Source organism: Augochlora pura, chromosome 7 (genome assembly GCF_028453695.1).
Source record: "Augochlora pura isolate Apur16 chromosome 7, APUR_v2.2.1, whole genome shotgun sequence".
In the NCBI taxonomy this organism is placed as follows: domain Eukaryota; kingdom Metazoa; phylum Arthropoda; class Insecta; order Hymenoptera; family Halictidae; genus Augochlora; species Augochlora pura.
In genome coordinates this window covers 3,017,314-3,039,018 of record NC_135778.1, presented here as the reverse complement: position 1 = coordinate 3,039,018, position 21,705 = coordinate 3,017,314, and the positions used below count along the sequence as shown (strand labels likewise).

General features: G+C 35.7%; 4 protein-coding genes and 1 long non-coding RNA gene across 7 annotated transcripts; 2 read left to right on the top strand and 3 right to left on the bottom strand.

The window, feature by feature from the left end:
* Nucleotides 1-823: 823 nt before the first annotated feature.
* Nucleotides 824-2,870, top strand: LOC144472808 (uncharacterized). The gene is made up of 2 exons (XM_078186187.1): nt 824-1,285; nt 2,561-2,870. Exons 1-2 carry the CDS (start codon nt 983-985, stop codon nt 2,732-2,734), a joined length of 477 nt encoding a protein of 158 aa, XP_078042313.1. The 5' UTR covers nt 824-982; the 3' UTR covers nt 2,735-2,870.
* LOC144472809 (uncharacterized) lies at nt 1,640-4,840 on the bottom strand. Its single transcript, XR_013494469.1, has 4 exons — nt 4,457-4,840; nt 3,943-4,240; nt 3,472-3,866; nt 1,640-2,779 (listed from the first exon to the last, which is right to left on the bottom strand). It is a non-coding gene; the product is annotated as an uncharacterized LOC144472809 (long non-coding RNA).
* Nucleotides 4,841-5,496: 656 nt separating this feature from the next.
* Nucleotides 5,497-12,199, bottom strand: Nup154 (nuclear pore complex protein Nup154). Of its 3 annotated transcripts, none has more exons than XM_078186185.1 (28): nt 12,106-12,199; nt 11,736-12,015; nt 11,501-11,643; nt 11,281-11,418; nt 11,112-11,208; nt 10,865-11,028; nt 10,649-10,794; nt 10,295-10,560; nt 9,964-10,214; nt 9,616-9,869; nt 9,362-9,535; nt 9,128-9,272; nt 8,850-9,061; nt 8,662-8,759; nt 8,389-8,581; nt 8,213-8,307; nt 8,054-8,150; nt 7,899-7,976; nt 7,626-7,822; nt 7,382-7,529; nt 7,073-7,305; nt 6,845-6,992; nt 6,690-6,782; nt 6,490-6,610; nt 6,300-6,404; nt 6,108-6,225; nt 5,911-6,033; nt 5,497-5,827 (listed from the first exon to the last, which is right to left on the bottom strand). In XM_078186185.1, exons 3-28 carry the CDS (start codon nt 11,634-11,636, stop codon nt 5,701-5,703), a joined length of 3,957 nt encoding a protein of 1,318 aa, XP_078042311.1. In that variant the 5' UTR covers nt 11,637-11,643; nt 11,736-12,015; nt 12,106-12,199; the 3' UTR covers nt 5,497-5,700. The 3 variants fall into 3 exon arrangements, 2 of the variants coding, with proteins under 2 accessions (XP_078042311.1, XP_078042312.1); XM_078186186.1 differs by having other exon boundaries at nt 11,791-12,015; XR_013494468.1 differs by lacking the exon at nt 5,497-5,827 and having other exon boundaries at nt 5,914-6,033; nt 6,108-6,208.
* On the top strand, nt 11,965-16,338 carry LOC144473406 (uncharacterized). The gene is made up of 16 exons (XM_078187256.1): nt 11,965-11,979; nt 12,553-12,811; nt 12,881-13,047; nt 13,138-13,189; nt 13,268-13,447; nt 13,509-13,673; nt 13,781-13,951; nt 14,023-14,282; nt 14,343-14,549; nt 14,622-14,768; nt 14,827-15,147; nt 15,214-15,364; nt 15,432-15,588; nt 15,665-15,846; nt 15,901-16,015; nt 16,084-16,338. Exons 1-16 carry the CDS (start codon nt 11,965-11,967, stop codon nt 16,226-16,228), a joined length of 2,694 nt encoding a protein of 897 aa, XP_078043382.1. The 3' UTR covers nt 16,229-16,338.
* LOC144472932 (eukaryotic translation initiation factor 2-alpha kinase) lies at nt 16,285-21,481 on the bottom strand. The gene is made up of 13 exons (XM_078186398.1): nt 21,161-21,481; nt 20,452-20,578; nt 20,196-20,370; nt 19,955-20,111; nt 19,704-19,878; nt 19,347-19,605; nt 19,139-19,252; nt 18,837-19,056; nt 18,662-18,767; nt 18,377-18,588; nt 17,566-18,307; nt 17,143-17,490; nt 16,285-17,070 (listed from the first exon to the last, which is right to left on the bottom strand). Exons 1-13 carry the CDS (start codon nt 21,286-21,288, stop codon nt 16,852-16,854), a joined length of 2,982 nt encoding a protein of 993 aa, XP_078042524.1. The 5' UTR covers nt 21,289-21,481; the 3' UTR covers nt 16,285-16,851.
* Nucleotides 21,482-21,705: the final 224 nt, after the last annotated feature.

Genomic DNA, 21,705 nt, shown 5'->3' with positions numbered 1-21,705 from the left:
TTCCTCCGCTAGATGACACCGCACACGCGTTCCGCTTAAAATCTGAAACTAGCGCCATTCCGCGTAGCGGCGAAATATTGAAATTGGTAGGTAAAATTACCGACAGCTGATTTTTGGTAACAGTTTCAGCGTTTTGCTGCCGCGTAGAACGGCACTATACGACGGCTCGAATGCCGTAAATATGGCGGAAGCGGCAAGAATCGTTTCAAGAATCATTTTAATAATTCGTATTAATAATGAAGAATAAATTCTTGAATCATGAGTAGCCCAGATTAAAGCTGGAGAATCACACCTAATGGTAGAAAACTTTTGCTTCGTAAAGAAATGCGAAGCCACTTCGATAAATAATATTAAAATATAAGTCGCATGCAATATTCCTCCTGAAAGTATTTACCGAAAATATACGAAATATTAAATATAATATAATAATATTTCTAAAAAGAAATCTATCAGCTTCAAAAATAAAATATATACAGTTTAAATTAAAATATAAAAATTTTGTTCTGGCATCTTCCTTATATTTTAATTTACGGGAAAAAATAACAGAATATAAAGACCATAACAGTCCAAATCTGCAAGCTCCGCCTAAACAGAAAATTGATTTTCCATATACTTAATCAATTATTTAAACGTTTATGGTCTCAGAGCCACGTTATCCTGTTATCCGAAAGCATAAATTTTCTCAAATTTAGCTGAAACGTTGCACATATTATTTTCCGATAAATCGACAACAAGGCATAACGATCCGACGTGTCGCGTTCTCCGATTCAAACGAGCATGTCCCCGTGTGCCGGTGTCGCAATGTGGGATATCCCCTCCAGAAAGTAAAACGTCGAAGGAGTCAAACTGTCGGCGCGGTTCGCCTCCACCTGGCTACCAGTCGCGATTTCAAATTATCCGGGACGAGGTGTCGCGAACTTAATTTTTTTTTTACTTTTTAATTTATTTTAAATTTAATTACTTTTCAATTTTTTACACGGCGATGTGTTCCCGCGCCGCGTTGCTGCTGCTTTGCTCGTTCTTGGTGCTCGCCGGTCATCGGTGCGAGGAAAACACCACCACCGCCGTTACTACGGAGGAAAACACCACCGTCGCCGTAACCACGGTGGAAAACACCACCGTCGCCGTAACCACGGTGGAAAACACCACCGCCGCCGTCACCACGGAGGAAAACACCACCGTCGCCGTCACCACGGAGGAAAACACCACCGTCGCCGTCACCACGGAGGAAAACGCGCTGGCAAGATTGGTGAAGCTGTTCTCGGAGCCGGGTGCTTTCAAACGAGTGAGGATTAGAGCGCTAAGAAGTATACGTTCGAAGTCTCCGAGCTAATCAGAACTCGGTCGCGAATTTAAAGAGAATTCTGTTTCTCTATCCCTCGTGCTGCGTTCTCGTTAAAATCTTTAATTAGTAAAACATTCAACTAGTAAAATCTTTAACTAGTATTTAATTTTACTAAAAGGGCGATTTGTTTCAGCGAAACATTACTCGTTCATATTCTATCGCGCATTTGCCGCGTCAATTTCATTCAACGAAACATCTCACAGATTTCGCAAGAAACCGCTGGAAATTATTGGTTGTATAACTTTACCGATGGAAACGATACATCGTCGACTGTACCTTCCGATGACTCAATTACGATGCAACAAGAGAGACCCGTATTCTGTTAACATACTAGCAGCAAGAAGAATCGAATAGAAATTTCGATTTCTTTGTAACAGGATGATACGCACGGAATTACATAATATTTGACGATGAAAATTAATCGATTGTTTCGCCGATCGCGGGTCCGTTGTTCGCATTGTTATCCGAGATTTCCGGTCGCGCGTCGAAACGGGTACACACGTGCAGGATCGATTTGCAAAGGACTCGCGAATCGTTCAATTCGCCAAAAGCACCGGTGACCATTGCGTAACAAAAATTGTAACCGAAGAACGTCCGTGTTCACGCACGATTCTAGAACGCGTAGTCGCTCCAGGAGTGTAACGCTCGCGGGACTGCTGTCGTAATTACCGGTCCGCCGAGACTCGCAAATAAGGACTATTCCACAGCAACCGGACGTTTCCGGTGAAATTCGAGAATTTCGAGGAAAATTCAACGTCGCGGCGACGGAAAGAAAATGTGGGAATCTGATGTCGCGCGATCGAGCGGTTTTAACGAATCGATCGTGACAGATCGTAGGCCGAACGATAATTAGATAATTATATAATAATAATAATAATACAACAAATAGTAATAATAATTATACAATAAATAGATTGCGGACTTTATGCATTTGTAGCAAAAACGGCACGTCGAAATATAAAACTATGACGACGTAAAAAGAATTTTACTATTATAATAATAACAAGAAAAACTCTCAACTTATTGAAATTATTCGTAGAAACAATCTCTCTATTTCTGTTTCGTCTCTGTTTCTCAGAATAGTCCTCGAACGTTTTTACTTTGCATAAAGATCCGCAGTCTAATTGCGAGTATTTAATCGCGCGTAGGGCGTGTTGCGTAGGTGGTGCACGGTCGATGGCCGCCATGTAACTACCGGTGGCATCTCGCTTTCAGATCAACGCAATACTCGGTGAGAATTTGATCGAGGAGTCCTACACGTCCTGTCCAAAAGGCGAGGAGGGTCTCGAGTGCAGGAGGGCGGAGGCAAGACGATCCGTCGACTTTCCGGAAGGTAAAAAAGCAACAACTCTTCTTTGTAATCCCGCGTGCCGCGTCGGACGCCGTTGAAAACGGAGATCTCGTGCGCGGGTCATATCACTTTTGACGATTTGACTGCAACAGTTTTAGAAAGTCGTTCCAATTATTAACGCTCTATGAGCTTTCGTTTGATTTGATTTAACACCTCGTTACGAGGCGTTTCTACGATATCTTCCCAACAAAGAGTTATTATTTCACGGAGCACTGGTTATGCAAGCAATGGCACGCTTTTCAAGCCACGGTATATGTACCGACACGCGTCGCGTGTAGAATTTTTATAACAAATTATCGACGATCGAAAATTCGAAATAATTTAAGCGCGTATGTATATTTGCAAAATTTAAATAGAAACGGACATTGTTCCGAAATATCGGCGAGTCTTTCGTTTTCGCATCCGAACGCGAAGTACGCTTTCTGCCGCCGGCCTGTGGCTTAACCCTTTGCACTCGAAGCCATTTCAACTAGAAATAGTTTTAAAATAATTCTAAAATAATTTCTCTGGCTTCTAGAATTTTCATTTTATATAACAAAATTCATTCTACGCGTACGATATCGAGTCTTGCTACTCGTGCAACATTTAAACTTTCAACAATTCTTTAAATCATTGACAATGTCTATACAAATAATTTTGCAATGTATCGCAACAATTTTAATGGCGCCGCAAAGACGCCGCTCGAGTGCAAAGGGTTAATTGCACGATACTTCAGCTGCCCCGAATATCATATGATGCCTGACAATCCGCGAATCGGGGAAGCGACGGAGCCTACCGTGTGCACCCGGAGCGAAAGTGGACACGTTTCTCCGTGTCGTCGCGGCGCCTTGGTGTTCCGGGAAAAGTGATTTATCGCGTCGCGGAATCGACCGCGACGAGATGCATCGATCGTGCTCCATCCGGGATCTGACGCGACCCGACCGGTCTCGCCGGCGCATCTAATTCATAGATCGACACTCTCGCGCGCCGCACGAGTCCCGCGTGCATTTGATGTCGGCAAACAATGTCTGGGAGTGCCTATGTCAAGGTTAGATTCCCTATTGTTCACCGCGGAAAGTGTTGCTTTTCCATAACAGCAGGAATCGGAGCGCTAACGCCGCAGAGATGCGATTATAATGCGGCTGAGTTTGACCTTTCGTGAACCTGCGGTAATGCTAGAAAGTTTTGCATCTGTTCGAAATATAATATTATGATTATTTATTTAATCTTTCCATACTGTGGGCTTAGGGCGATTTCCAGTTCATACCTTTATATTTTCACTGCTGGGTGATCTAGAATTATGCGTATTAAGAATGGTATTTAATCTAATCTAGTAATCTAGTAGTCTAAAAATCTAATAATCTAATATTTCAGCAGCAAAACGGAATAAAAACGAAAAAAGCCCTCAATTGTCTATTAATTTAAAATCAGGCAAATGTCGAATTATAATCGCCAGACGATTAATTATTTAATCGAGCCGGGAACGCGGATGCTGGTAGCCTTCTCTCATCGATATCGGTTACAGCCTTCGGTTCGTAACGTGTTCTCCTTTTTTCAAACATAATCTGGAACATAATCCACGAAGCATAAAGTTTCATTACTTATTGCAGCGTTTGTTTGTTTTTTCGAAATCGCGGCGCTCGCGTTTCGTTTCTCGAACACAACTGCGAAATTTTTCATTGTTAATCGCAGTTGCGTACCACTCCCACAATTATTGTTTCGCCGTGCCGTTAGAATCGCATGCCAGCGTATCGGCATATTAATCTCTCAATTAGACGCACCTCAGACCCGAACGGAATCCCGGCCAGGTAATAGATCTCCGGCGGCGTAATTTATCCGCCGCGATGCGACAGGGTCGCTTTTACCTCTTGCTTATCCCGTTTGTACCTGCGAAATCAATATTAACCTCTCAATGATTTTGACGTTACTCTCGCGACATACTTTCACCGTGTCGAATCGGGATCGATGCGCGGTTAGATTATACTTTCCACCGAAAGTTGCTAAAACGCGGTTCTACGGGTGAACCGACGTAATTCGAGCCGTCTCTCGAAACTGGAACAACCTTGAGGAGAGAAGCGGCCTCCGATCATCGAAGATGCGGGAGAAGTGACGTTCCGGCGTAGTTTCACCGTCCCGCAGAAATCCGTGAAAAAAATATCGTTTCTTGGGACGCTGGAACGGAATTACATCTTGATATTGTTTCGTTGCAGTTTGAACAAAAAGCTATCGAATATTGCAAAGCTGAAATTTAGAACATTGAATGGACATAAAAGCGTTTACGGTTTTTCTACGTGAACGTGCCTGGATATATTCGACAAAATTAATCCCATTGTCCGAAGGTAACGGTAGCATCGTTGCGCCGTACCAATGAGGTGCTGGGAACGCCAGCTGCGTTGCGATTGGCGCGCTGAAGTGACCCGTTCTCGTTATATAAGAGCGCGTCTGGTGGCGCGAGTACTCATTTTTCGTTCTACCTTGCTTCAGGATGGTTGCCAACTCAGTTTGGCGTTTTCTTTGAAAATTTTTTCCCCAATAGTAGTGAAAGAAATTGTGTTGAAAAATCGTCGAATCACGATTAGAGAAGTAGCTGATGTTGTTAGTATATCGTTTGGCTCATGCCAATCAATTTTAACGGATGTTTTTTTTATTTGGATATTCGTTCCAAAACTGCTTGTAATATATAAGTATTAGTATTGAACAGTATTATTGTATTATAAATTTTATAAATTTATCGTAGATTATATGTAAAATGTCTTCCTGTAATATACGTAAAAATTCTTTATAAAATGTTTCACTTAATTAAAGTCTAATCATATTACAATTCATGTATACGACGATTTTATTACGAAACGAACGAACTCCTGTGTACAATGTAAAAAATACTAGAACAAATGCAATCCGCGTATTTACATTTTGCTTTACTTAATGTCAAAGATTTCTCCGTAGATTAACTTGATCCGTTCCGTTTCACCGATTTATACAATTTTATAAAACATCGTCTCTTCGACGAGTTGCCGGCTGTTTTTTACATACGATTTAAAACGCTTTGAATCGACCTAAGCTCCGTTATTAATTTTTGACCCTGCGGTTGATTGTATAGGGTAGTCAAGCACTTCGAAATTACATCTTGACACTTCGTGATGATCTTCCGCCTATAATAATAAACAATTGCTCAACGATCGTGCAACATAGTGTAAATAGAGTAACTATCAAAATGTAACGAAGAATAGTTTACCTGATCAAGTTATTGGTTATATTAGAATGTTGAATAAAATAGTTGACCAAATTTGCAGTTGACTGTATTAGATGGAACTCGTTTCCTTCGTTCAACCAGGTTCGAGTATCCTTTCCAATCATTCTAAGAGATAAATGAAAGAAAAATTGTTTAAAATATTGTTTTTTTTTTTACTGACTAACATAGACATGACTTACTTGTAAATATCCAAAAGATCTTCCATTGAAATTCCTAGTTGCAAGAATCCAGATATAATCCTGGCATTTGATACGTTCAGTTTACACGCTTTTATCTCTAACTGCTTTATCAGAAAATCTAATAAATTGTTAAACTAACATTAATATTTATATGTGCCTTTCTTTGAACTAAATATAAAAATTCATAATTACCAACTGGGAAACAGTGTGGAGATCCGGAATACTCCTCTCCAAGAGATATAATTTTGCTCATTAAAATTGCCATTTTGTCTTCCGCATTAGACGCATCTTTTAATTCTACAAAATAGTTAGTTGAATTGCAGCAACTTTTTTTTGTTTAAATGTACTAAAATGATATAGACACGCGATATGCGATGAATACCATTGTTAATAATATTGGTCCAAATTTCTTGTATCAGCATTGCATCTTGATGGCCGGAGCAATTAATTATGGCCAATTTGCATTCCCATAATTGCAGAGAATCCGCGTACCTTTCATACAGCTGTTATTGTCGGAAATTAGTAATAAGTGTGAAATAAAACTTTTAAGAATAAGATTACACAATGAAGATTGTAACGTACCTTTGTGATATCGAGTAATGAATAATTTAATGCTCTAAATGTCTCTTCGTTCAGTCGATCTGTCAAATGTTGATTATAAACCGTATCTAGTATCTGCAACATAATAGAAATGTATTCTTCTGAATAATAGTAACTTGATATATAACAATTTTTACCTGCTGTTGTATTCGTGCCACTTCCACCTTGTCTTCTAATTCGCGTAAGAAAACACCAAGATATGGAGCATATCCAGCCTGATCGCTTCTCATACAAACAACTGCACGAGCCAAGTACTCAACCCTTTGTGCTAATGGTATGTTGGATCTGCAAAAAGAATCGCATACTATACGTTAACAACAACGTTAGGTTTCCACTGTTTTATACAAGAGCTACGGAGTACATACTCCTTAGATGCGAGAGAGTCCAAGATCTTGGCAGCGGCGGCATGATTTTTGTTTCTTTCGTAAAATTGCCAAAGCAAGTCGGGCGCATTGACACGCGTAAGATAAGCTTCCAACGATGGAGCTGCGAGTGCTACCAATTCCCCATGGAGCCTCTGTTGTATCATCCAAGCGTACACTGAAACGTGGAGGGTTTCACAAGGAGAATGCAACGCGTCGTTTATGATGTCATGCAACTGAAAAACATGAAAATATTAATGAAAGGAAAACTCGGCAATCATTCCCCTCGGATGTTAATGAACCGCGTCTTACTATCTTTTTCGCTGGAGCAACGGACACTACTGAAGCATTTGGAGAAAGGGGTCCTGGTTTCTTTGGTATTGTGGGCGTTAATGGATTTGACATGCTTTGATTATGGAGATGATCCAATAACGTAATAAATTCTTTATAAATTTCCATTCTGTAAAAATCAGATTGATTATGTGCGTATTGTTACGCCTACAATAACACGGTTCTTATATAAAAATTAGGGAGTTGTAAAATAATTATAAAATACCTTTTCATGTAGGCAAATCGACCTTCTTGATCTTCATTTGGCTCGTTGTTTTTGTAATAGTGTAACGCGGCATTGTTAGGGTCTACTCTGTCTGCGCAGCAGAGACATAGCTCGAGCACACCCGTATAAAATTGACACGCGATGAATTGTTGACAGACGGCGCTTAAATTTAATCTAGGCGCCACTTCCTTGCACAGCTGCCGGACACAAAAATAAATAGAAAAAGATAGTAATATACACAATACATATAATATAGATATAATTATCGCTTACCTTCAAAGCAGATTGCAAATGACACTCTTTCTCCTCGGAATTTGTACAATTTTTTGCTTTCAAAATGATTTCGTTAGCCTGTAATTTATAGAGTTCATATAAAATTACGATTACATTCCCATCAATGGTAACCTAAGAACTTCGTTCTTTTATACCTTAGAACAAACTGCATCCTCACTTCGGTATAAATTTGGACAAACTTCCCGCAATCTATGACTAACGATATCAACGGACGCATTGTCTCCGAGATAACTGTTAGACGTAAATAAAATATAGCAAGAAAAATATTTTTACGCTATATTTAATCTACTTACCTGTCGATAAGGTGAATTATTAATAGCGAAGAAATCTCATGACCAATAAGAATCAGATCCCTGAAGGTAGCTTGTGAAAATTGAATAATTTGGTCCTACAAATAAAATTTTAAAACCTAAATACTTTTTATCATACATTCGAAAGTATATAATAACGAATTAAGTTGACAATTTACCTTCGATAAACAATTAACAATGTTATTTAAATGGTTTTCGCATAAGATCTTCCAAAGTTCTAGGACTTCGCAAGCATGAGTGATGAAAATTTTTAATGCTGCCAAAGAATTTCTTTCCTCAACTATCGGTTCTTGGAAATGACTAGTCACAGTCGTTTCAAATCCGTCGGTTATATTTCTGCTAGTATTGGGTCTGGAAGAAATATGTTCTAATCCAGGGACGTTAACTTAAAAATTATTTACAGAATTCTGATTACCGTGTACGATACATACTGTTTAGTAATGTGAGTGTTTTTATTGAGGAATGATCGTAATGCTTGTAAAAGTCCTAAAATCCAACTGACTTGTCTTGCTGGAATAGTGCTAGAGATCTGGAATGATTAGATAAGTAACGCTATAAGGGCACAAGCTAATCATTCTTTTAGCAATTATATTTGTTGTTCCAAGTATTGTCACTTTACCTCAACCTTGTTATTTATAGTTTCTTGCTTAATGCAACGCATGCTCCATATAGGACGAAGTATTCTTCCCACGTACAAATATAAACCATTGTGCTTTGCTGAGAAATGTTGCAATGGAATGTCCGTATTAAGTCCTACAGGCACATGTGGCCGAAAACCTTGATATCTCATATCATAATTGGGAACTCTAGGTGTCGATGTGCGTATATCCACTATGAAGTTTATACATTTTATAATAATGAAGAAAAAAAATGTAAGATTTATACGTGTAAACGTACCTGTGTTGATATTAGCAAAACTATTATGTACATCTATTCCAGGTCCAACTCCAGGTCCAACTCCAGGTCCAACCCCAGGCCCAACTCCAGGTACCACCCTATGACTACCATACAAGAAGAACGCTCTCGTTGCCCATTCCGCTAACTATATATTATAAAATAACGTAGAGTATTTATTTAATGTAAAATGATATTAAATTTAATTTATACATTCTAATTTTTTAATCTGATTACCTCAGCATTCTGAGAACTTTCAAGCGTAGCTAAAATGAGGCAGGTGGCGCACGCCTGATCTAACGATTGCGATTGAAAGTATGCTCGAACCGCTTCTGTATCCGGTCCACGTTGTTCCAAAAGAAGTTGTTTCAAAATATCTACAGGGCGTACTTGCACGAAAATAATTGCACCCTGTACATATTGGAAAATATAAATAGTAAATAAATTGAACTGTCGGATTAATTAAAAAAAAACATCTATCTTCCTTATACCTGAGATGTTAAAAATATAAATTTTCTCGGAGCCTCCATGTGTTGCCTCACGAGAAGGGGTGGCTCTCCTTGGGAGCAACTTTGCTTCTCAATCCGAATAGCTGGTTCAACAAGGATTTCTGACATCGCCCACACTGGACTATCAAGAGACAGAGGACTTTGAGTTTCGGCTAAATTATTTGTAAATGGATAAGCATCATTACTTAAGCACAAAGCTGTTTCTGTATCCCCATCGCAAACGAGAATCAATGTTCCTGCAACAGGAATATTGTATTTTATTTATTACGTTCATTTAAACGTTCGTGTGAACAGTTCCATATTATAATGCAAACAGTTTTATTACAATACCTTTTCTGTAATGTGCCATTTGAACTTTCCTGGGTCTCATTACAGTAGCATTAGCAGCATATCCTGGTGGTAATCTAACGTGTATTAATTGCAGGCCTTGGGGTCTACTAGTTGGATTAGTCACGGAAGTACAACTAAAATAAAATCGTGTTCCCGTAGCTGCAACCACGACTAGATTTAAATGCACTGATTCGGATTCTGTTATAGCAGATATGCTCACCAACGGCCGAAAGTTATTGCTATCAAGAGTTCTAAAATATACAAATAAAACTGTATAGTTTACTTCTAAGTTGTATGTTATTCAACGACGTGCTTATCATTGTGTACATACTTAACAACGTGAACAGCGTTTTGTACTAAAGAAGCTTGTGACAAAGACGCGACTTTGGATGCGCCATCATTATCAATATCCCAAACAGTAATTGTTCCTTTGTCGCCAAGAGTGTATAGAATATTACGTGAATCGTCCACAGAAATTTGTATTATTGTTTCATCTTCCGACAAAGCTACAGTGATGAATGACGGCACTAAGAATGACAGCGGTCCCTCTGAATGGTTAATTTTCTTACAACGTTTTCCAAACCAACTTATTTGTGCCTGTACAATAAATAGTTAGAACAATTTCTATTTAATTTCCCTCTAGACTTATTCATTGCAATATTTACATTCATTTAAATATTTATACCTGATAATATATTTCATACAAAGAACCATTTCTACCGCCAAGGAAAATTCTGCCGCTGCTGCTGTTTGCTATTACTGTAATACCTATACCATCTGTTGTTACTGTAAAGATTGGTTCGGGTACCAACTGCATTTCAGGTGATGTTCCTGCAGACGTGTCAGAAACAATGGGTAACAAAACAGAATAAGTTTTAAAATGATGAGGAAACTATAATACCTTCGGAATGTTCTGTTAATATTACTCCCAGAATAGTTATCTCCACCATAGTTGTAAGGACCAATAAATATTTCACGTGAGGCCGAAATACGCCCTGTTTTGGTTTTACCAAACCCACACTCACTATTGTTTCGTTTAATCCATCAAAGTATGCAACATCAGTCCTAAAAGAATGTTATGGCAACAATTTGCTACTTCATAGTTCATAGGATGTGCACAAATGTGTATATGTAAAAACAAGACTTACTCATTTTCATATGACCACACATATATGTCACTATCGATCGTAAGCCAAGCTTTTGAAATTTCTGTAAACAGGCCCATCATGCAATGACATTGAACATCTAAATAAAAAATTGAGGAATATAATATTACGCGAAAGGAAATGAAAAATATTTCAATATTTTAAAGGATACGGTCGAAGTGTTCCATTACTTCTGACGGCAATGAAATTTTGCTATGCAATTTCATTTGATTCACGTTAGAAAAACACATTGACATTCCATGTAAACTGGGATAATCATTGTCATCAAGTCCACTAACAGTTGGTCCACCTACAAGGTAAAAAAAATATATATACGTATATATTATATTTAGAAACAGATATTTGATGAAGCTATTAGTAACATAAATTACCTTGTACATTGTATCTCATGAGATTAATTAAAGAAGGAAAATTGCTATCCGCTGTAATGTGCGCATCCACAACTTTCCCTGCCATTTCCAATGCATCTAAATGTATTTTAAGTGGTTCCATTTCTGTGAGAGTCATATTTACACTAAACAGAAAGAGAAATACATTTGAAAAATTTGTACTTTCGCCTTGCATAAATTGAATAATTCATATTCAATATAACACGTATACACATACCTGAGTTCTATTTAATTTCTAATGTATATTGTAATTGATCTCAAAACAAACTTACAATAAGTACAAAATAAATATATCTTCTGTTTTCTTTTGTTGATAATACAATAACCACGAAACGAAGAAACTAAATCAGTCTCTTACACAATTATTCTTAATTTAGTAACTAGCTGTTTCATTTCTATTTATAACGAATTATTAATGACAGTAACTTTTTAAATTTTTCACTGTAATGCCGCAGTTGAAGGTTAGTTTTATTTATACTGGTAAAACTCGAACAATACTGAAAACCACAAAATAGCATGAGCAATTTTCCGAATATAATAACGATAAATAAATTAAAATGTATTCATTTGCTGTATAAAACACTTACAAAAATGTATTACAACTGTTTTAATACTATCGGCGAGACAAAAAGTTTCTCTCACGAGGTTCGCGCTTCTCGCGCCAATATGTACATGCATGTACACATTGTACAATATATTACGCATGCGTAGAATTCATTGATTTCATTGGTCTTAATTTATCTTGTAGATGATGGCGGATTTAGGATTCGAATTCGAAAAGTGGTGGTTTAGGATGTGACAGGAACACCGTTGAAACGTTATAAATTACAATAACGGAATTGATTTATTATTACTATCAGTCAATATCGATAAGTACACTCGCACTTCGAGTTTTGCATGTTCATTTATTTAATGGTTTATATTGTCACCAATAATGAACGTTTCAATATTTCTTATTTTATCAAGTTCTTTTGCCATTGCTGGTATTACTAATAGTTCTTTAATGCTGCTGTATTATTGTAATGCTTCAACAGAGTTTTCAAACAAATTTTATTACAGGAGACATATCGAACGCTGTGCAAAATCTTTATTGCGAGCTTGGATTAAAAGATGATAATTTATGTCCTATTGATGGTAGTTGGACTCGTTGGAGTTCGTGGAGTTCATGTTCTGGAAAATGCGGCTACAAAGGAAAGAGAAGCAGACATCGTACATGCAATAATCCATTACCATCGAACGATGGTAGTCCCTGTGTTGGCCCTAATTATCAAATTGGAACTTGTAAAATTATTGGTAATTATGAACAAAAACACGACGAATTTTTCCAGTTCTTTGGCACAATTTATTCAAAGGCGTTTTTAGGGTGTACAATGAAGGATTACGAAGATGTTGTATATAATCATCCCATGCGTGTAGAAGAAATGAAAGTTGTACAGAAAATACATAAAAAGCTGCCTGCTCTAATTGAATTATGCTTTTCTGTTGATTGTATGTATTCCATTGTCAAGAAAATTCTTGGGAATAATGCAGTAAGAAATAAAGCTACATTCTTGATTTATCGCAAATATATAAATATTTCAAAAGAATATTTAATAATATTATTGAATGTTTTCATGAAGATGCAATATTGGAATGCAATGAACTGTGTTAAATATGATGTTGGTTGTCCAAGTAAATGAACATACGTTAAACAGGCATCAGCTATCATTGTATTATACATGAACAATGTCATATGTAATTTCTATTGAGGTCTTGGAGGCTGGAGTACTTGGGAAGGATGGTCGTCATGCACTGCAGAGTGTGGAAGAGGTAAAAAATATCGGACAAGAATCTGTAACAGCCCAGTTCCTTCGCATCCTGAATTAATGTGCAATAATTCAGCTTTGGAAATCAACAACTGCACTGGATTTAATTGCAAAAAGCACTCAAGTACATTGAATGGACTTTATAGATAACATAGACAATTTCCTATTAACTGATATCTTAATAGTGGGAACTTGGACTGGTTGGAGTAATTGGAGCACATGCAGTGTACAATGTGGCAATGGTATTAGAATAAGAAAACGATCATGCTTAAAAATATCAAATGCACAGGGAACATCGTGTAAAGGTCCAATTAAAGAGATAAATTCTTGTGCAATTAGCAATTGTTCAAGTAAGCATACAAAGTATAATGTATAAAAATGAGATCAAAACAACAATAATATCCCATTTTTAATACTTAAAACTTTTCCATAAAATCGTAAATTCTCTTTCTATTAGTAAATGGTCGATGGTCGGCATGGACACATTGGACACAATGTTCATCAAATTGTGGCATAGGTACACAATTTAGAAATCGCATGTGCAATAATCCATCTCCAAGTGGTAATGGTGATCCATGTTCTGGTTCTGCTACTGAAGCTCGTCAATGTTTCAGCAAACCATGCATTGGTACAAGTACAATTCAATACTGTTAATTAAAATAATATTGTCACGTGCAACAAAACAATTTCAATTTACAGTTAAATCGCACGAAGTAGCGCATTTTATGGAGAAAAGTAGTCTTCTGTATTCAACAAATGGAAGACCATCGCGTTTGCTTCATATGTATATAAGATTTTTACCTCTGGCACCATTTGGTGTGCTCATTTATCGATATGAAAATAATTGCCAAAAATCATCCTGTAATTATGTAAAATTATCTTTGCATAACGGAAAAGTAGTACTCGTGTCTCAAATATCTGGTTGTATAATGGGCTTAGTTCATGAAGATAAAATAGAAGTAAGTTAAAGATGTTTTTCTATTTTTTAATTTCTGTAATTTATATTAGATTTTGTATAGATTGGAGAATGGCATGTAGTATTTGCGGTAATATGTGGATCACGCGGTATGTTACGAGTTAACAATGGTATACACAAGGCTACTACTTTCTCATGTATTCCGGCATCGTATAATTTGGATCATTCTATGAAAGTTGGAGATGTATTTCAAGGTCAAGTTCAAGAAATAATTATTAACTTCGAATCTGTTCCACTTTCTATACCAAAGGTGTAGTAATCGTCGTTAGCGGATTACAATCTTAAATAATTTAATACTTTTAAAATATACAATATAATGTAGGATAAACGTGATCGAAATCATAAAACAGTTCCTTCTAATATTATTAACGTACAATATTCAATGGGAGATGACGAAGAAGCTTTCATATCTATTGGTTTAACAGAATCAATTGCAGTTCCAAGCCCAAAAAACATGGAATCTTGGCAAGTAAGGACAGTTTCTCGAAGTTTAACTGAAATAATAATACTTAAACATTGCAATGCAGATCACAATGGCAATAAAAGTAGAAAATATAAATGGCGTTGTGACGATCATACCAGACGATTCATCCAATAAGTACATTCTCCTATTGTTAGAAGAGGGAAGAGTAAAACTTAGATTTCATCAGGGATCAACTCATGTTGCAATCGAAAGTACAGAACACATTTCAATAGGAGAATGGTTTGAAATAATGCTTGTACAAGATGGTAAAAGATTATACATGCAAATTAATGGAAATGAGAAAAGATATGTACCTTTAATTTCTGAAAGGATGATTACAGTTGCAACTGGTATATTCATAGGAGCTATGCGCGACGAAATACGGGTAAATGTTTTACAAAAACTAGAAGATTAGATTCTTACAGGATCATCCTAATAGATTTCACAATAGGAGAAAATATGTCCTAAATGTGCAGATATACCACAAATGAGCTTTACGCTTGGACATCTTAACATAGATGGAAATCAAATAGATCTGCTATTGTTACCAGTTTTAGAAACGACAAGTAAACGTTACACAAGCCGCACTGTTAGTTTATCTGGTAAATATTAATCGATTATATCTACGTTGTATGTACTACATATTTGAAATTTTGTTATAATTTATAGATTACTATGAAGAAATTCCTCTCTTAATAGGTCAAGAACTTGAGTTATCATGTTTCTATGATAAAATACCCCGTGAGAAAGGATTTCTCGGACCTTCTAAAAAAACACATGTTGTATGGTTAGTAATGGACAAACTATTGCAATCCTATGAAAATAGGTAAAGAAATTTTTGATACCTATTTTGATATCTATTTCTTAGATCTTTTAATAACAATTTATTCTTCGTTGACCAGTGACTTTTTTCACTTGAAAGACAATGGCCGTGTCAGTACCATCAATATTGCAAGTTATATCTCCCGGGAAGACATTGAAAACTTTTACTCCTGTCATATTCGCAGCTACAAAAACAAATCTCATACAACCTTAGATCAAGCTTCTTTCACATTTGGGATTACTGTAATAGATAAAAATACAGGTAAATGTAATATTACTTGTTTTAAAACGTATTTATAAAAATTTTTGTTCATAGAATCGAAAAATTTATTTTGGAAAGAATGGTGTTTTGTCTGTGGAATTATAATTGTATGTTCCATGTGCATCTTACTGTGGGCGATATTGGAAATAATACAAGATATTAAAAACGGGTAATATTTCCTAATTTATGAAAATAAAAAGGATACTTGTACTCTTTAATACGGATATTATGTTTCAGGCACGGCTTTTATAGACTTCCGAAAAGATTTAATAATGATCCTACTACTATTCTGAATTTTGTTCTGTCTAAGGATGGAATAACTTTACTAGGCAGCCAAGAAGCCGCAAATGACGTAGCATTAGGAATTACAAATGACAATTAAATGATTAGATGACAAAGAAAAAGTAGGCACATTATGATTAGATATGTTAAGAAAATAATCGTAGTCTTCAAGTGGCTCAATAAAATACTTATATTTAATGTCTCCTTCTATAAAATAGTTTTATGTTAATTTTTACTTTTAACAGTAAATATAAACGTTTTTAACATCATACGCAAAACAAATAAATTTCAAAGTTTACGATAATATGAAATAAGATGGTTCTAGTATAAAAATATTTAAGGTAACACGAATTAAAATTTAAGAAAATATATTTATATAAATATCGCTTGACAACGAAGGCAGCTTGTATTTACAATTAGATAATGCAAAACAAAATTTTATATTGTGAGAATTAATCACTTGCGAATAAAAAGAGTTGTGGTTAACAATTTCTTTGACTTATATTGAAGATAACTCTACTGAAAGACAATGTAACTTTTAAGTAATAATTATGAGTAAATGCTGTTACACTATACGATATTTCTCAATGTCCCTCATTATGCAGTAGTGTTACAATTTGTAACTGTTACGGTGACTTGATACAATGCAATATAAATGACTGAAATAAATAAAATGCATTCCTGCGTTTTTCATGACACGTCTTCGTACCGATACATGATTATTCAAGTGATATTTTCCCAAGGTTCGCCGCTGCTACTACTACTATTGGCCATAGAGGAATGTCTTGAAATCTGAGGTAATTCAAAATGCCATCTTATGTCTGAATTTATTGTAAGCCCGTTGGCTATTTCGTAATTCAGTAATGGTGGCCTAGCCTTAATGCCTAACGTTGTCGGTCTATTGCTAGGATTTTCATCCAACATAAGTTTAAGTAAGTCATACTGCAAAGAAAAGGTTTTCAATTAATTTGAATCGATTGAAGCACGCAACAAACAAATAATTTATTTCCTTACCTCGGTTGGATGATCAATATCAAAGTCTTTTGGAAATATTGATTTTCTTAAATTCATAAGAGCTGTCACTCTTTCCATTTCAGTAGTAAAAGGTATGAAGAGTTCAAACAAAATTATTCCCAAGGAATAAATATCAACTTTGTAATTATATCCTAGTCCGTTTAATTGTTCCGGGGACATGTAGAGGTGGGTACCAACATTCGCGGTATGTAAATTGTTTTTCAATGATACACTCTCATTCTCTGAAGTAGGTGTATGAACTTCACCGTATCCTTCTGTCATCGCCGTGACGAGACCAAAATCGCCCACTTTTATTTTATTATCAAAAGAGAAAAATATATTTGATGGCTAAAATTGATGCAGTAAAATTATATAGTAAAACAAATATCGTTTGATCGAACAATAAATAATTTTAAATATTACCTTTAAGTCGCGATGGATGAGTCCTTGTAGATGGACATATTCAACAGCGTCAACAATTTGCTGAAATATGTTTAATATCCTACGACCATCCCGCATCGATTGATTTTTCAACCATTCTCTGAGACTTAGCCTTTGGCACAGTTGCATCTGTATGTAAAGAAACATTTTCGGGGACTTACGAGTATTCGTCTTATTATTCAAATCTAGAGAGAACGATCTTTGCCGCTTCTTCTTTTCTTCTTTCTCCGAGCAATCATTACTTTCGAATTTTTCAAATAGAATGCTCTGCGAGTGTGTACAATCATTAATTTTCGGCAATATCTCCTCATCCACGTCGGTTGAAAGCGACACGTTCGAACTTTCGGTACTGCATTTGGAAATATCAATTACACTGTCGTTTCGTTCACGTGAATGAGATGTTTCAAAAATAATAAAAGAATCTTCGTCCGAATCGCAACGATTGAGAGCGTCGTATGCTTCGGACACGCTTTCTACCGAAGACTGATCAGTTTGAGAAACGTTAATGCACACAGAATTACCGACTTTTGCTCTGGTAGAAGTTTCATCGGACAAAAATTCCAAACTTGGTAATACGATTTTGTTCATCCACTCGGGATCGTGTTTCTCTTGCCAACCCACAGGCGGGCATTCTAACCATGCATTAAAATATCTCACAATATTCTGATGATCCAATTTAGCCAAAGCTTTCACTTCTCGCATTACCCGTTCTCTCGAAGACTGGCTGTAAATAAAATTAAGTAATAATGATGTGTCATAAAAAGGCAATAATTCTTGAAATACAGCAGCCCACCTATTCGGTAGAGCGATTCTCTTTATAGCGTAATTGCAATCATCTATTTTATTTTTTGCTTCAAAGACAACGCCGTATCCTCCTTTTCCCAAACAATTCACAGGTTCAAAATCTGTTAAATAGCGTGATATGAAGCTATCAGTGTTTTCCTTGTCGTTGATTATTTGAGGATTACTTATGCTTGTCTCAATATGTCTTTCTACTATCAAAGGCTATAAAAATATATAAAATCAATACTTCAGTCTAGAAATTTGCATAACACAAAATTAAATACATTTCTATTACCGGAAGTACGGCATCTTTGGCGACAGTGGTAGCATTCAACAGACGTTGTGTTAACATGAAGTTCAAAAGGATTGCTGTGGTGATTGAAATGATCAAAACTTCTTTCCTGTTAAAAGAGAAATAAAGTTTCTATTAAAAGTTAGTGTTTTAGGTTTCTCGTCTCAATTATACATACCACCAATACCACAATGAAACAATTATAACTTGCACAGGAGTGTCATCGTCCTCTTTATTGGTGTTATTATATGATAACATTTCTATATACTTTGTATAATTTGTATATTCAAATGGTTTTGCATCTTCTTCAAGAATTGTTGAATTCGAAATAGTACGATTACACTGTTTGCTATTTTCCAATCGTAATTGATCTTTTGAATACAAATAAAATCCATTATCTGTCAACAGATATTTATGAAAAAAATATTTTGGAAGAAACTTATCATCTTATTATTAAGAAATTTGTCAACATTATTATACCCTTTACATATTCCGACAATGCAGTGGTACTTTTGGCACCATTTATCTCGACCAAGGCTTTGTTGTCTTCATCATTGTCTTCAGGAACTGGGACGGTTTTTACAATGACATCACCTAAAACAAATAACATTTTATTGTAAAACCACATCAAACAATCATGAAGTAATTATATTCATTAAAGCAAACTGAAAAAAAAACAGTTTCGTACCAATAGCAGGATACAGCTGTAATGGATATTTTGAAGATTGTACGTATGATAAAGATTGTTCCAATGATTTGTACAATTCTGCGTTTTCTTGTATATACAATTGTCTACCATGTTTACCCAAGTAAATTCCTGGACTAACTGAGAATTCTGAGCCCCAAGGCCACTGCATACTATCAAATAAATTCATTTCTTTTAAATATTTATTTCCATTGTCTGTATTTGAATGCTCCCGCCATATAGTAACAATTGGAGATTCAAACTAGCAAAATATAAATAGAAATAATTAGTACAGCATTTTTAAATTGAACTTTATTTCTTGATTACATCAGAATCATCTATCTTTGATATAAAACTTACCTTGTATTGCCACAATATAACTTTCGGATTATTTCTATTAACAGCCCAGATCAAACCATCAGGTACAACAACTTTTATTTCAATATCCTTAATATGAGCTTCAATTTCATTCTGGCAATATGTATCGGAATTAGGAACCAGTACTAAATCATGCTGGCCAACACTGAAGTTCCATCTACATAGACATATTTATTTTCTTACAGAATTTACGCAATCAACAATAATCTAAATTAACCGAAATTATAATTTACCTTTCATAACCGGTACGTGGTTCAACTGCTCTTACTGTTTGCTGAAACCTTTGAACAATAAGCACATCTTGTTCAATATATGATCCCCCTCTGCTGTTATTAGTACAACCACTGATTCCACACTCATATAATATGTTTCCAGTTGTACTCGAAACTCCTGTTGTAAAGAAATTCTAATTTAAGATTTAGTATTATATTATTACTGAGAGTTATTTAAGAGATACATAATTTAAATGTTTACCATAAGATTTCACTTCTCTGCCACCAGAAAGTACTAAATCATCTGAGTAACGGTAAGACGATTGTATCAACTGTGCTGCAGATACAGGTACTGCTTCTAAATATTCTTCATCTAATTTATATAATCCTCCACTTAAAGATGGTATGAAATAAACTGTTTTCCCATTGTCACTGAACTAGAAACAATAATAAAATTATAAGAAATAGATATAAATTTCAAATGCATTTATAAATATGTTCAACATATATCTATATACTTCTCTACAATGAATGTTAGATGATAACATAGGTCCTTCACTAAAATCTATGGTCCATTGCTTCTTCCCCGAATTGCTCGCATCCAGAGCAGATATTTTTCCATCTAATGTACTTACAAAAAGTAAACTGAAAAATGCGTACGTATCTTAGTTTCGAATACAATTGAAATAACATAATTGATGTTTGCATTGCTTCTAGATTCATTTGATATAAAAAAATATATAATTTATTCTCATAACTCATTTAAGGTATCAATTTTTGATGGTTACAGATATGACTGAAATAACAATCTGAAAACAATGTTAATGTTATATAACTTCTGTAGTACACACATACTCTTCCTGCTCTAATTATTGCATTGCCTCTATGTTTGTATTCGTGCAATTAAGCTGTGATGACTAGCCTACTAGAAATTATATAAAAGCTTTCACAAAATTCGATTGAAAATTCGTTCTCTTCTTGATTTGCTAAAAAGATTTACTGGAACGATCACTGTTCATTTAATTTATTCTTGCATAGATTAACGAACATAAATTTATATGAACAATCGTAGTCTAACGAGAAAAGTCATTAAAAATTAACTAATACCAATAAAATAGATACGTGAGGTCCAATGAAAGATGTATGTCGGAACAAAGTACCGTTAAACGATATATAGCAACAACGATATATTGTCGTAGACACATAAAGTAATTGACGATTATTTACCTTCGAAATGATTTCTGGTTGCAAAATGTCAATTGTTTTCTATCGTTACTGTCAATCAGCGGGAAGATGAACAGGATTGCGAACAGTATACGAAACCATATTTGTCCCCGTAAACGAGCGTCAGACATTTTCTACATTCGAAAAGAATTGTTTACTTAAACACTACATTTTGTTTGGCTATTTACGTGGAGCAATGCGAGCAACGTTTTATCGCGATATTTGATTAAAATACAATAGATACTGGTTAAACGGCGCGCACTGATAAACCATGGTAAGCACTGATAATGTTCACAACAATCCCAACAAACAGATACTCCAACGCCACCTCGGGAAGATCTTGAAATGCACGTGAACACATATGCGTACAGTAGTGCCTCATCATATTGCGCCATGCCAGGGGCGAAGGGTTCTGAAATTTGAGGTATGGTGCAGAAACAACCTTTCTCTGATTGGTTGAAGCTTCAGCACCTACAGTGCTGTTCTCACAGTTTTTAGACAAAGAGAGGAAATGGCGAGTAAGCAAGACAGCCACACTGGTCGCCCGC

Coding starts and splice junctions, on each gene's coding strand:
- LOC144472808 (XM_078186187.1), top strand. CDS start 983: ATGTGTTCCCGCGCCGCGTTGCTGCTGCTTTGCTCGTTCTTGGTGCTC. Junction 1,286..2,560: donor AGCCGGGTGCTTTCAAACGA/GTGAGGATTAGA, acceptor TCTCGCTTTCAG/ATCAACGCAATACTCGGTGA.
- Nup154 (XM_078186185.1), bottom strand. CDS start 11,636: ATGACTCTCACAGAAATGGAACCACTTAAAATACATTTAGATGCATTG. Junction 8,582..8,661: donor AACACTCACATTACTAAACA/GTATGTATCGTA, acceptor TATTTCTTCCAG/ACCCAATACTAGCAGAAATA. Junction 7,977..8,053: donor AGGATGCAGTTTGTTCTAAG/GTATAAAAGAAC, acceptor TATAAATTACAG/GCTAACGAAATCATTTTGAA.
- LOC144473406 (XM_078187256.1), top strand. Junction 13,190..13,267: donor ATATGATGTTGGTTGTCCAA/GTAAATGAACAT, acceptor ATTTCTATTGAG/GTCTTGGAGGCTGGAGTACT. Junction 13,674..13,780: donor TGCAATTAGCAATTGTTCAA/GTAAGCATACAA, acceptor TCTTTCTATTAG/TAAATGGTCGATGGTCGGCA.
- LOC144472932 (XM_078186398.1), bottom strand. CDS start 21,288: ATGTCTGACGCTCGTTTACGGGGACAAATATGGTTTCGTATACTGTTC. Junction 18,589..18,661: donor CCAAAGATGCCGTACTTCCG/GTAATAGAAATG, acceptor ATATTTTTATAG/CCTTTGATAGTAGAAAGACA. Junction 18,308..18,376: donor AGAATCGCTCTACCGAATAG/GTGGGCTGCTGT, acceptor TTTTATTTACAG/CCAGTCTTCGAGAGAACGGG.